Source organism: Ranitomeya imitator, chromosome 7 (assembly GCF_032444005.1).
Source record: "Ranitomeya imitator isolate aRanImi1 chromosome 7, aRanImi1.pri, whole genome shotgun sequence".
Lineage (NCBI taxonomy): Eukaryota > Metazoa > Chordata > Amphibia > Anura > Dendrobatidae > Ranitomeya > Ranitomeya imitator.
Window position 1 is genome coordinate 210,199,312 of NC_091288.1, and position 14,429 is coordinate 210,213,740.

The 14,429-nt window shown below is 43.3% G+C and overlaps 1 protein-coding gene across 2 annotated transcripts in view; it reads left to right on the plus strand.

The window, feature by feature from the left end:
* Positions 1–11,434, plus strand: part of GRAP (GRB2 related adaptor protein) — a 35,123-nt gene extending 23,689 nt beyond the window's left edge. The window contains exons 5-6 of one of the 2 annotated variants that reach the window (XM_069734653.1): positions 4,996–5,158; positions 11,060–11,434. In XM_069734653.1, coding sequence (XP_069590754.1) covers positions 4,996–5,158; positions 11,060–11,245 — 349 coding nt within the window. In that variant the 3' untranslated portion in view covers positions 11,246–11,434. The remainder of the gene's footprint in view (positions 1–4,995; positions 5,159–11,059) is intronic. The other variant, XM_069734654.1, reaches the window with a different exon arrangement.
* The last annotated feature ends 2,995 nt before the right edge of the window (positions 11,435–14,429 follow it).

Here is a 14,429-nt window from a genome sequence, read left to right on the forward strand (position 1 = left end):
CCTGATCAGCAATCACTGCGGGATCACATTACAGCAATATTGTCCTTCCTCTACTTTGGCCTCCCGCAGACCACACACGGCCATGTTTAACCCAGATCTGTCAGGGAGCGGTAAGACATGTGCAGTAATTATAGAAATCACGAGTCAGGAAATTAGAAAAAATTCCCCTTGTGAATGACAGCGGGTGCGGAGCGAGTTGAAACAACGTCCAGGCTGAGCCGAGCTGCAGATTAGTCACCAGGAAGTGTCTGTCCTGAGCTGGCAGACTGCAGACACAGCGCCCTCTACAGGTGCCACCGCCTGGTCACAGTGGGGGCAGCCATGTTGGCTGAGGCAGTGTTTGTATTACCATATAGAACATTTGACCAAGTCCCATAAGGAGACTTAAAAATAAGTGTTTAAACATACTTAATGCATTAAAAATAAAAAATAAAATATAGAATCAATTTAGAAGTTACTTTTCTTTATTCGTCTTGGGGCTAAAAAAATGTTAAAATAATAAAAATATTTAAAGTATTAAAAAAAAAACAACAACCTAGAATCAAATTAGAAATTCCTTTTTTTTTTTTTTTACTCGTCTCGTTGTATCTATCAACTTTTTTCTGCAAAGTTTTTCCGGAGCACGCAATTAAAATATTTAACAAAATAAATATTTGTTTTGTTTTTTTTACCTATTTTTTTCACCTTTAAAACTCACATTTCCCACTAAAACTAAAATGCAAAAAAAATTCCAGTCCTTATGCAAAAATAGAATTAAAAAAAATCGCAGCTTTTTAAAAAGTCACAATTAATTACGGTAACTCCGTTGCAAATAAGTGGGGGGGGGGGGAGGGGGACCTTGCCCTCTGTGACAAACATGGAAAAAAAAGCAAACAAGCGAACATGTATAAAACACTTTGAAAAAAAGGTGCAAATTAAAATTTGGTGCAAAAATTAGACACAAAAAAAGGCGCAAAACAATAACGAAATGGCCTAAAGGTATTAAACAAAATAAAAAAAGATGTTTGATATTTACGCGTCCGTAAAAGTGTGAATATAAAGTAAATTAACCCGTGCGATAAAGAAATTCGGAAGGCCAGAAGCAATAAAAATGGGTCAAAATGAGGGTGAATGATGGAGGGTCTCGGTCTGTATCTGTACAGAGATTTTGGGGATTTATAGTGAAGGGGTGAGAACAACGCCCCCCGCACTTCCACAGACCTTTATCCGCCCATGACGGTGTCTGGAATCACTTCACAGATCAATTATTATCTATCACCTCTAGAAAGTTCTGAGAAACGTTCTCCAGACAAGGAAGTGAAGAGGAGCCGTCGCTTTTCGGCTAATCCGTCCTGTCAGCCGCTCTTCGCCTTTACCTTTATTATGTCACAGTTATATCATCTCGATGTCAGATTAATTTCCATGGTTCCTCTGTTTATTTGTGATTGGGGATATTCGGTGATGAGATTGGGGGGGGGGGAGATTGCAGAATATTGGCCTCTGAAGTAAGATCAGTGCACATAGCAGAGCTCGTCGTGTAGATCAGTGGTTTTCATTCTTTTCGGCCCCGGGGTCCTGAGGTTGTTCTTTTCCAGTTTGCGTGGGCTCCTACCACACTCCGAAAACACACCGAATATCAATTGTGAGCCCCAATGGGGTCAGCGACCATTATGATTCGATGTCACCCTCTGTACAGCATCTTTATGGTCCTTGAGGGTTTTCTATAAACTGTTCCCACAAAGCTGAAGCTACAGTTGTCCACAATGTCTTGTGCTGAGGCCGAGGCCGCCCCCTCATAACAGCCCATAGCATTATCCTCCTCCACCATCTGTACAGGGGGCACAATGCCGTCAGAGGGTAACATCCTCCTGGAATCACCAAACCCAGACTCCAGATACAGAAGTGTGATCCGTCACTGCACAGAACACGTCTCCTCCAGAGTCCAGTGATGGCGGCTTTTCACCACTCCATCCAACGCTCGGCATTGTGCTTGGTGATGTACGGCTGCATACAGCTGCTCGGCCATGAAGCTACCGGTGGGGGACGCAGTGTTTGTGCTGATGTTATACCAGAGGAGGTCTGGACTCTGCAGTTAATGGGATCAGTGCAGTATTGGTGACTTTTCTGCCCTCAGCTTCTCAGCACTCGGCCCCCTGCTCTGTAACTTTATGGGGTCTCCACTGCGTGGCTGAGTTGCTGCAGTTCCTTCCACTTCTCGCTAATATCACTAACAGGTGATGGGGGAAGATTTAGGTGGAAGAAATGTCATGAACGGACTTGCTACCTCGGTGCACCGCTGGCCGTTCTGTGACATGGTAGTAAATGCAGACAGCATGTGGGCTGTGACCAGATATTATACATCAGGGGAGCGAGGAGATGGATGTTATACATCAGGGGAACGAGGAGATGGATGTTATACATCGGGGGAACGAGGGGATGGATGTTATACATCGGGGGAACGAGGGGATGGATGTTATACATTGGAGGAGCGAGGGGCTGGATGTTATACATCGGGGGAGCGTGGAGATGGATGTTATACATCAGGGGAGCGAGGATATGGATGTTATACACCAGGGTAGCGAGGGGATGGATGTTATACATCGGGGGAGCTAGGATATGGATGTTATACATCGGGGGAGCGAGGGGATGGATGTTATACATCGGGGGAGCGAGGGGATGGATGTTATACATCAGGGGAACGAGGAGATGGATGTTATACATCGGGGGAGCGAGGGGCTGGATGTTATACACCAGGGTAGCGAGGGGATGGATGTTATACATCGGGGGAGCGAGGATATGGATGTTATACATCGGGGGAGCGAGGGGATGGATGTTATACATCAGGGGAACGAGGAGATGGATGTTATACATCGGGGGAGCGAGGGGCTGGATGTTATACACCAGGGTAGCGAGGGGATGGATGTTATACATCGGGGGAGCGAGGGGCTGTATGTTATACATCGGGGTAGTGAGGGGATGGATGTTATACATCGGGGGAGCGAGGGGCTGGATGTTATACATCAGGGGAGCGAGGGGTCGGATGTTATACATCAGGGGAGCGAGGGGTCGGATGTTATACATCGGGGGAGCGAGGGGCTGGATGTTATACATCGGGGGAGCGAGGGGTCGGATGTTATACATCGGGGGAGCGAGGGGCTGGATGTTATACATCGGGGGAGCGAGGGGCTGGATGTTATACATCGGGGGAGCGAGGGGCCGGATGTTATACATCGGGGGAGCAAGGGGTCGGATGTTATACACCAGGGGTCGGATGTTATACACCAGGGGAGTGAGGGGCTGGATGTTATACATCGGGGGAGCGAGGGGCTGGATGTTATACATCGGGGGAGCGAGGGGCCGAATGTTATACAATGGGGGGAGCGAGGGGCCGGATGTTATAGACTGGAGGTGTGAGGGGCTGGATGTTATTCATTGGGGGTGAAGGGCTGGGCCAAATGTTATACACTGGGGACGATGGGAATGAATGACCATCCAAAATTCACTGATTAAGTGGGGTCCTATACTTAGCCCATATTACACTATGGAGAAATCTGATTTTTACATAGGACTGCAGCTAGGTAATCCTACTGCATGCTCTTAGAGGGGTGGCACAGCACATGCAGTTGAGAGACGTTGTTGCACTGAACTACGGGACGTTCAGCAGGTATCACGCACACGTCCTAGCGCAATCCTGTAGACTGATGCTCTTTTTCCCAATTTTTGTGTTTTATAAAAAAAAAAAAAAAAAGGAAATACTTGCAGGCAATGGAAGAAGCCATCAGTTTGCATCATTAGCCATTTTGATGGTCACAAAGCCTTGGTGCAGTCCTATGCAGAATCCATTGTGTCCGTCCTCCCCTGCCATAAGCCGATGATCACTTCACAGCTCGGCTTTGTGGCCTCCCAGTTCCATGATCCGTCTATGGAGAACAGTAGCAGAGTTGCACAATCCGCACCCACTCGGATAATCCGCAGGATTTGTATCGCCTTTCACCATCACCAAAAGGTGTCTGTTAATGAGCCCACAACACCCCACGTAAAGCCTTCATTATCGGGTCACTGCCCTGCGCTTCATTATCCCTCATTTTACCTCCCTACAGCTTTATATAATGAGATGAGCCGGAGTCAACGTGACGTCATGTGCAGAAGCGCGAAGAATAATCTGTATCGTCAGAGGTCACCGCCGCCACATTACAAAGATTCACTTACAAAATAGATTTTGTGTCACAGAATTTTATTAATAATTACTATTTTTTTTTTATATTTATATATGTGTAGAATTTATATCGTCTTCTCGTTTTTCTTCCTGGAATTGAAATATTCTCAAAATGATAAAAAACAAACAAATAGATAAATGATGAGTGACGATAAGGCCACAAATAGTATACAGATTGTGGAGGTGACCCGAGGGGTGCAGATGATACAGATACTAACTGGACCCCAAAGGTGAAATATGAATCGCCCAGGCCTAAGTGCAAAATCAGTAATGGGGTCCACAGCTACTGGGGTCTTGCCAATGTATTCCTATGGTGCAACAGCGGTGGCCTCTACAGCATGGTCGCTGTCAGGACATGCTGGTAATTGTAGTTTTGCAATGGCAGGAGCGGCTCCGGTTGCTTACCATGCCTACAATTTGGATCCAGAGCCACTGCCATAAGTACGACCACAAGATGGTTGCCACGCGATAAGAGCGGCTCGATTATTGCTTGTGTTCATTATTACCAGTATAATAATGTCCTTAGTGTTCCAGTAGAACTGGTTTCCAAGATCCTAAACTCCTTATACGAATCTTGAATCGTATCGTGCTTTTGGACAGTCATACCAGGTTGTTGATTTTTTGCAATTATTGGGGAAAATTAGTAGGATCCAAAAATTTATGAAACACTTATTTTGATACTTAATCAACAAAAACGAGAGTCAGGGTGCCATCAGTGGTAGAACAATGAATTCTGTCATTCCGAAATCCACCCCAAGTTGACTCTTTTTTTATGTGTTTGTTTTCTATTTTCTCTCCAGTTACGGGCACCACGTGCAGCACTTCAAGGTATTGAGGGAGCGAAATGGCACATACTACCTGTGGGAGATGAAGTTCAGCTCCCTGAATGAACTGGTGGATTATTACAAATCGAATTCCATCGCCAAAACCCACCAAGTGCTCCTACGAGATGAGGAGGAGAAGGTAGAGATGCTGGGTGGGGGGCTACAATCACAGTATTCTCTGCAGCCATTATTACTAGCCACACAGACATTATCATTATTTCTTTCTGGCCTTGTTACTAAATAGAACTGAAAGTGAAAGCTCCGATATGTAATCAGCCGTCCAACTAGTTTTTGGGTTACAAATAACCAGAAGAATACGAGGTACAACTCGGAGATCACAGGGGAGCCCAGGTTTAGAGTGATGCTTAATATAACATGAATATTAACATCTTACGCTGGACTCACCTCATATTACCCATTAGAACTTTGAGGACCTTAAATGGTCACTTTGAAAAATACAGTAGCTAAAATCCATCGTTGTCAAAACTGGACAGACTACCAGTTCACTGAGGGCTCAGATTACAGAGGAAAGGAGGGAGAAGCACAGTGAGACAGAACATCATAGACACACACAAACCTCTGCAGCAGCTTCTCAGTAAGTGTTTTATCTCACAGGAGAGGTGGATTCACAGCTACACTGCTCTGTACTGCTGTTTAATGACCTCATTGCCTCTGCTTCTGAACTTGAGCTACATAGAAACGGAAGAGCAGGAAAACATCATGTTTATGTGTGGTGTGTATTGGAACCTTTTTAGCAGGTAGTCTCAGTCTCCACCCACTAGCTCAGAGACAAATGGAAAATAGAGATAGAGCCTTAAAAGAGGAAATCTGGTGAAAAATTCAGAATACAAGTTATGTCACAGCCAGTATTATGTGTTATACCTCTGGTACATAGTCACACATGACATACTATTCTAAAAAAGTTACCTGAAAGGAGAGGTACACCTAATATTCCCCAAGTCGCAATCTACATGATAGGCTCTATAGTCTCACTGCCATGCAGGCACAAGCTACTATAAGGCTATGTGCCCACGTTGCGGATTCGTGTGCGGATGTTTCCGCACCGTTTTTGAAAAATCTACAGGTAAAACGCACTGCGTTTTACCTGCGGATTACCCGCAGATTTCCTGCTTTTTTGTGTGGATTTCACCTGCGGATTCCTATTGAGGAAGAGGTGTAAAACGTTGCGGAATCTGCACAAAGAATTGACATGCTGCGGAAAATACAACTCAGCGTTTTCGCGCGGTATTTTCCGCAGCATGGGCACTGCGGATTTGGTTTTCCATAGGCTTACATGGTACTGTAAACCGCATGGAAAACTGCTGTAAATCCTCAGCGGCCAATCTGCAACGAATCCACAGCCAAATCCGCAACGTGTGAACATAACCTAATGAGTTAGGAGACGCTGAAGAGGGTATATGTAAAAAAATGTCTAATCACCGGTGTTATGTTTCAGCCATTAAATCCTTCTTTTAATGATGAATGGAGCAGTGGTAAGATATTTTCTAGGGTGCATGGGAGCATTGGCAGGCCCCTAAATTTCCCGTTAGGCATAAATGTTTTGTCTTTGTTTTCTGAGAAGTCCCAGGATCAGAAATAAGACAAAATAAGGATATGAAAAGATTATGCTGCCCATGTTGTAACCAAAAGAAACAAGAGGCATGGTTGTAGACCCCATTGCAGTGCCTTTTTTTCTAGTTTGTAATCTGCATAAATAAAGGGGTCCAGAAGAATATTGGTTGACATTTCCTTTTTCTATAATTCTATCATACCTTAAGTCTTTCTCATGAAGGCTCTAGGCTCTCACGTTACATGTACATAATGTATTCATCTAAAAACATGTTGTTTTCACCAAAGTGTGCAACGAGTGTACTGGCGTGTGTGTAATATGGGCAGGTCACAATGCCTGGAGCATGTAAATAAGCGTAATGATTACACTGCGATTTTAGTGGTTGAATACCTCCCTGCATTATATAGCTAAGGATTGTCACTTATAAAAGGCAACGCTGCCATCTGATTGGCTGTGGTGTTTTAGCACAATAATGACAATGCTCTGTGGCCAGGGCTTTTATTACACCCTGGAATGTGCTTGTAAATATCACCAAAACAAAAAGGAATGGAGATGAAAACTTTCAACTCCTTCTCCTGTACACAGGGGTGCAGCGTTACATCCCTTTATTGTCCAGAATTATTGTTTGATAGCTCTCTTGTGAGAAAAGCTTCTTTTTCTGACCCCGTAACAACCCTTTCTATTCTTGTACTCTGTCAGTTCAGAGTTGTCATAGGGACACTGGGCTTCATACATGCCATAGATACAGAACAAGTGATCCTGATAAAGTTTATGAGCTTAGCCCACCACCTTACTTTCCCGCATGGTTCTTAGGGCATGCTGGGAATTGTAGTCTCATAACTACCAGGGAACTATGGGTTTGTGGAAGAATTTGTTTGGTTGTGGTAGATGATAATTTTCCCTTATGAGCAACTTTTATCTGACACTTATGTCCAGCATATGGGCTCCCTGTGACTGTGCATGCATTCACTGTATATGCTACGTTGACGTTGAACACCCCCTACCCGAATTCATTTCACGATACCCTAAACTTTTGGAGCCCTTTAAACATATTTTCACATTTATGCATGGAAATATACGTGAAGTTTCACTTCTTGTATCGCACAGCCACCGCCTACTGCCAGTTACGCTCATGGGAACTTACAGGTTGTGGCCACAGGTGGGGGCAGCCAGGCATGATAAGCGTATTAACTCCTATTTCAACACCACCATGTTCTATATGACTCTGACATTGCAGTACAGGGATTAAATTTAGTCTGATGGAAGTCAGATTATCAAATATTCTGGATTATTCAATGGGCAGCTTGTTAAACAGCTCGGAGTTGGGTCCTACAGTGCCTTTTCAACCCTTTCCCACATATCATGCTTCAAACAAAGATACCAAATGTAAATTTTTGGTGAAGATTCAGAATCAACAACAAGTGGAACATAATTGTGAAGTTGAACGAAATATATTGGTTATTTTTAAATTTTTGTGGAAATTCAAAAACTGAAAAGTGGGGCGTGCAATATTATTCGGCCCCTTCACTTTCAGTGCAGCAAACTCACTCCAGAAGTTCATTGTGGATCTCTGAATGATCCAATGTTGTGCTAAATGCCTAATAATGATAAATATAATCCACCTGTGTGTAATCAAGTCTCCGTATAAATGCACCTGCTCTGTGATAGTCTCAGGGTTCTGGCTGAAGCACAGAGAGCATCATGAAGACCAAGGAACACAACAGGCAGGTCCGTGATACTGTTGTGGAGAAGTTCAAAGCCGGATTGGGATACAAAATGATTTCCAAAACTTTAAACATCCCAAGGAGCACTGTGCAAGCGATCATATTGAAACGGAAGGAGTATCATACCACTGCAAATCTACCAAGACCCGGCCGTCCCTCTAAACTTTCATCTCAAACAAGGAGAAGACTGATCAGAGATGCAGCCAAGAGGCCCATGATCCCTCTGGATGAACTGCAGAGATCTACAGCTGAGGTGGGACAGTCTGTCCATAGGACAACAATCAGTCGTACACTGCACAAATCTGGCCTTTATGGAAGAGTGGCAAAAAGAAAGCTATTTCTCAAAGATATCCATAAAAAGTGTCATTTAAAGTTTGCAACAAGCCACCTGGGAGACACCAAACATGTGGAAGGGAAGAAGGTGCTTTGGTCAGATGAAACCAAAATCGAACTTTTTGGCAACAATGCCAAACGATATGTTTGGTGTAAAGGCAACACAGCTCATCACCCTGAACACACCACCCCCACTGTCAAACATAGTGGTGGCAGCATCATGGTTTGGGCCTGCTTTTTTTCAGCATGGACAGGGAAGATGGTTAAAATTGATGAGAAGATGGATGGAGCCAAATACAGGACCGATCTTGAAGAAAACCTGTTGGAGTCTGCAAAAGACCTGAGACTGGGACGGAGATTTGTCTTCCAACAAGACAATGATCCCAAACATAAAGCAAAATCTACAATGGAATGGTTCACAAATAAACGTATCCAGGTGTTAGAATGGCCAAGTCACAGTCCAGACCTCAATCCAATCGAGAATCTGTGGAAAGAGCTGAAAACTGCTGATCACAAACGATCTCCATCAACCTCACTGAGCTCGAGCTGTTTGCCAAGGAAGAATGGGCAAGAATTTCAGTCTCTCGATGTACAAAACTGATAGAGACAAACCCCAAGCGACTTGTAATCGCAGCATAAGGTGGCGCAACAAAGTATTAAGTTAAAGGGGCCGAATAATATTGCACGCCCCACTTTTCAGTTTTTGAATTTCCACAAAAATTTAAAATAACCAATACATTTCGTTCAACTTCACAATTGTGTTCCACTTGTTGTTGATTCTTCACCAAAAATTTATTTGGAATCTTTATGTGTGAAGCATGATATGTGGGAAAAGGTTGAAAAGTTCCAGGGAGCCGAATACTTTCGCAAGGCACTGTATATACGGTAAATAAAACCGGCGCTGGGAGCCTTGCAATTTATGGTCTGTATTTGTGGGTGGTGATGTTATGGTGTACTTTCCCTTTAAATAATAAAACCATGGGTCTTCCTAGTTCATGCAGATTTTACCCCATTTTATTCTGTGCCAACGTGACCAGATACACATGTTTTAGTCAGCTCCTGCTCTATGATTATCGCCTCGTGTCCCCCCCAGGGCCCCGTGTAATAAAAGTGCAGGATTATTAACAACAGGCGTATTAATTAGACCTGGCATCCTCCAGAATCACTTCATACCTGGCAGGACATCAAATGTTTAACATCTGTTTTTCAGCATCAATTAATTTACAATAATGAAGAAAATTGAAGCTCCCTCCCGGGCCACAGGGCTGCAGGCCACACTGGGATTGTGAAAGTTATGAGCCGAGATTGATGGCTATGAAGGACAATGTTTTATCTGATGCAACCTCTTAAGCAATTAAGACCGAGGACTCACCACCACCCGATTTTATATATATATATATATATATATATATATATATACAGTATATATCAAGTCCCCCCATGCAACTCAAGAAAAAAAGTATTAAGATTTTGAAGCAACATTTTATTTTGAGTTTACTTTCTAAAGCTCCTCTACTGTTACAAGTGAGATTTATATATGTTTCCTGCTAGTCCAATAATAACAATGCCTTATACATTGGAATCAGTCTGGTCCCGTTACCTGTCAACTGAACAATATGAGAAATGCCAGATTTTCCAAGATTAAAGTCTTTATTTTGGTAAAAGTTCTGGTAGGACTTCATAAATATAGGGTAAAGGAAAATATATGCCTTTAATTTAATAATGCTGCTAAACTTACATTGTAAGCCTCTTCCAATTTGTGGGGTGATATTTGCTCCCATTATGGTACCCAATTTTGATTTTTACTTCAGGTTTAAACTGTGCTTAAACTCAAAAATGCATGGATCCCAAACTGTTCTTATATCAGAACCCCTATTTTCATTGATGCTGTTATCATCAGTGCAAACTAGTTTAAAAAAAAAAATCCTCTATTGACAGCTTCAGATGGGGTTATGCTTAAGGTGGCTGTCAGCCAAAATATATATTTTATTCTCTTTGGTTCATACTAACCTCTGGCCAAAATAGCACTATGTAACTCTGCAGGAAACTGGATGATGTACATTTTTTGCTGATTCTGTTCAATGTATAGGGAGTGGTTGTAGTCACGTGTTAGATAAAGATAAAGAAGTCTGAGAGCAGCCATAGCCTTAAGCTCCCTGGGAAATAAAACAGTATTTTTGTGCTTTCTTGAGTCACGTGTCTTTCACAAAACAAAAAAAATTTTTAAAATAGAAAAAGCTTCTATATGTAAAAATATAAAGCAAGGCATACAATGTATTAATGTGTCTAAGGTGAACCAAACATCTCACCCATGAATGTCCCCAGTTTTCCCCTAATCTATGCTGTTCATTCCACCAGCTGATTTCCTATGATGGGATCGTAGATGCTAGTTATGTTCTGTCTTCTATCCCAGCAGAGAATGAAGCAGTTTGTTCAGGCTCAGTACAACTTCATCTCGGAGAAATCATCAGAACTGTCTTTTCAACGAGGAGATATCATTGAAGTCATGGACAATTCGGATCCCAATTGGTGGAGTGGAAGGATTTCCGGAAGGACTGGTCTTTTTCCTAGGAACTACGTCAACCAGATCCACCAGTGACCACCATTGGTCAGGATCATACTTCCGGTGGATGAGACTGTACTTTGATAAGAGGCAGCCACTTAGATAAGGTGGAGAACATTACATATGAGCTCAATATATCTTCTCTTCATTCTCGCAAGAGACTTTAAAAAAGAAAGGGGTATTTTACATTTTGAGTGGTGGTTATTAAATCTATTCTAATCATAATGGGTATATTTTTTATAGATTTAGACTTGGTTTCCAATTCATTGTTGACCAGACTAGACCTCCCCATAGTTTCAAGGATTGTCCTTTCTCAAGTTGGGCCACCAAGGTATAGGCTTTTATAGAAGAACTATAGAGAAATCTATAGAGAAAGAATAAAGTGTATCGAGGGTGAACAAATGGACAGATCTCGCCAATCATCAGATTCAATGTGATCTACCTCTCTGTGGCAGTTACTATGCCCCTTCCGAAATATTGTATCTGGTGTGGCCGCTTTACAACCTCTGTGTCACATTTATCATGAATTCTATGGGTTATATTTTTACTTTTACTACCCAACCATAAATGAGGAGCGCCACATTTAGGGCAGGGGTCTGACTGTGAACTGACAGGTTGTGTTAATGCAAACTTGAGTCATTGCCTTCTCCTTGTATATCAGGCATCCATCTTTTCTACCACATGATCCCACGAGTTCCCATAAAGTATCCCACCGTAGACGCGGATACTTCTGGATCATGAAAGGACGGATAGTAGATTTCTATCATCCGCCAGCCCGCAGATGCGTCACTATAGGTAAGAACCCACCAGAAACCCCCCAAGTATATGAAGCCTAAAATTACAATATTGTATCATACGGAAACATTGGGGAGTCATGGCTGGCTGGCACAAGGAAAGTACATTGCTCCATAAAGGTACCCGAGAGAGTGGGTGTCTGCATCTGTGCCGACGAGTTATCGGGAAGGACGGGGTGATGACTTCTGGAATCTCGCCAAACTTCCTCTTTCACTGTCTTCATTCTTTATGCAAACTAACTGCCAAAATTAGAACATTAGAAAAAAAAGGGTCTTGATTTTTTTGAGAAACAGTGCCACCCTTGTTCATGGACTCTATGTGGTAGTGCAGCTCATCCCTACACAATATGAGCTGCAATACCAGACGTGGCACTAGTTCTGGAAAAAAAAAGGCAAACCATTTGTTTTGCAATCCTGGACAATCCTTTCATTGCTATGTGTCGCCTGCTGCCAGTGTCCGGCTGAGAATACCGTCCTGCTCGGTGTCGTACAGTCCAGGTCAATAAGGGCGCCGCTATGGACGTCATACCCGAGATCTCTGCCTTCTGTCATTTCATTAATTATTGAATTTAATTCCTGCAGAAAGTACAATGACTGATAACACCTCTATACACAGTAGATAACACAGGATCCACCATTCACAATAGATGATGTCACAGCTCACCTCCTCCTCCTGTACAATGACTGATAACACCTCTATATACAGTAGATAACACAGGATCCACCATTCACAATAGATGATGTCACAGCTCACCTCCTCCTCCTGTACAATGACTGATAACACCTCTATATACAGTAGATAACACAGGATCCATCATTCACAATAGGTGATGTCACAGCTCACCTCCTCCTCCTGTACAATGTCTGATAACCCCTCTATATACAGTGGATAACACAGGATCCACCATTCACAATAGGTGATGTCACAGCTCACCTCCTCCTCCTGTACAATGACTGATAACACCTCTATATACAGTAGATAACACAGGATCCACCATTCACAATAGGTGATGTCACAGCTCACCTCCTCCTCCTGTACAATGACTGATAACACCTCTATATACAGTAGATAACACAGGATCCACCATTCACAATAGGTGATGTCACAGCTCACCTCCTCCTGTACAATCACTGATACAGTAGATAACACAATGCTCATTCAATGATAGGGTCAGAGTTGGTTCATTGCTGCTACTGTTCATGTAGCTTTCCCGGGGCAGGTGTCTGGACAGTTGGATTTGGGTCCTGCCTTTGCCCCCCGTCTATGTTGACATCTGCTGGCCCAGTGAGGTGATCTACATGAGTTTGGGACCACTCCGATGGGTCACCTTGTTGCTTTTGTTCTCTTTTGATCAGTGTTATCTACATTTACTATTACAGCTTCGTTACTACAGGATATTAGTTCATTTTGTTTTAGGTTTTGCCTGTTACGTGGCCACAGTGTGAACGTGCTCCTACACATTGCACTTATACCAATATATTCTGGCTTATTTCTTTGGTTTTGCTAATGTTCATGTAAAATTTAATGAAATAAGAATTTAGATTCTAAAAATCCTGCGTCAGTGTGAAAACTGGACGATTTCTAATCTTTATTTTTAATACTGATCGTTCCTAAAATGAAACTAAAAAAGACAAATGAGAAATAACACAAAAATACAAAAAAAAACAAACAAAAGAATCAGACAATAGGTCATTTTCTGACGACACCTTCCCTTTAAGCCTCAGTTCACCTTGTTGTGGTTCCCACTAATGGCTGCAGCGGTAGATCCATGACACGACAGATGCTGATAACCGGGGCGATGCTTTCTGTTGTGGCGTCCAACACTTGTAAGATATTCCAGCTCCAGAATATTAATCTACTATATAATTGTCTAAGGCCATGTTCACACGATCCTTTTTTTCATGCGGAATTGCCGCGATTGTCCCGCTGCGGGTCCGCAGCTGTTTTCCATGCAGGGTACATTACATTGTACCCTATGGAAAACAGGAACTGCTGTGCCCACAATGCGGAAAATAAAAAAAAAAGCCGCGCTGAATAGCTGCGGGAAAAAAGAAGTACCATGTCACTTCTTTTTTCGGAGCCGCAGCGGTTCTGCACCCATTGACCTCCATTGTGAGGTCAAACCCGCAGTAAAACCCGCAGATGAAAAAAATATCTGCGGGTTTTACTGCGGTTTGTGGTGCAGAACCGCTGCAGCAGGAAGTGCGGGGAAGCGGGCGGAAGTGCGTGGGCGGAGTGTGGCTGCCCCCCCGTGCTCCGATCCCGCCCCCCCGTGCTCCAATCCCACCGCCCCGTGCTCCGATGCCCCCCCGTGCCCTAATCTCCCCCCCTTATACTTACCCGGTGTCCGGCCGGCCGTCCGTCTTCTCCCTGGGCGCCGCCATCTTGCAAAATGGCGAGCGCATGCGCAGTGCGCCCGCCGAAT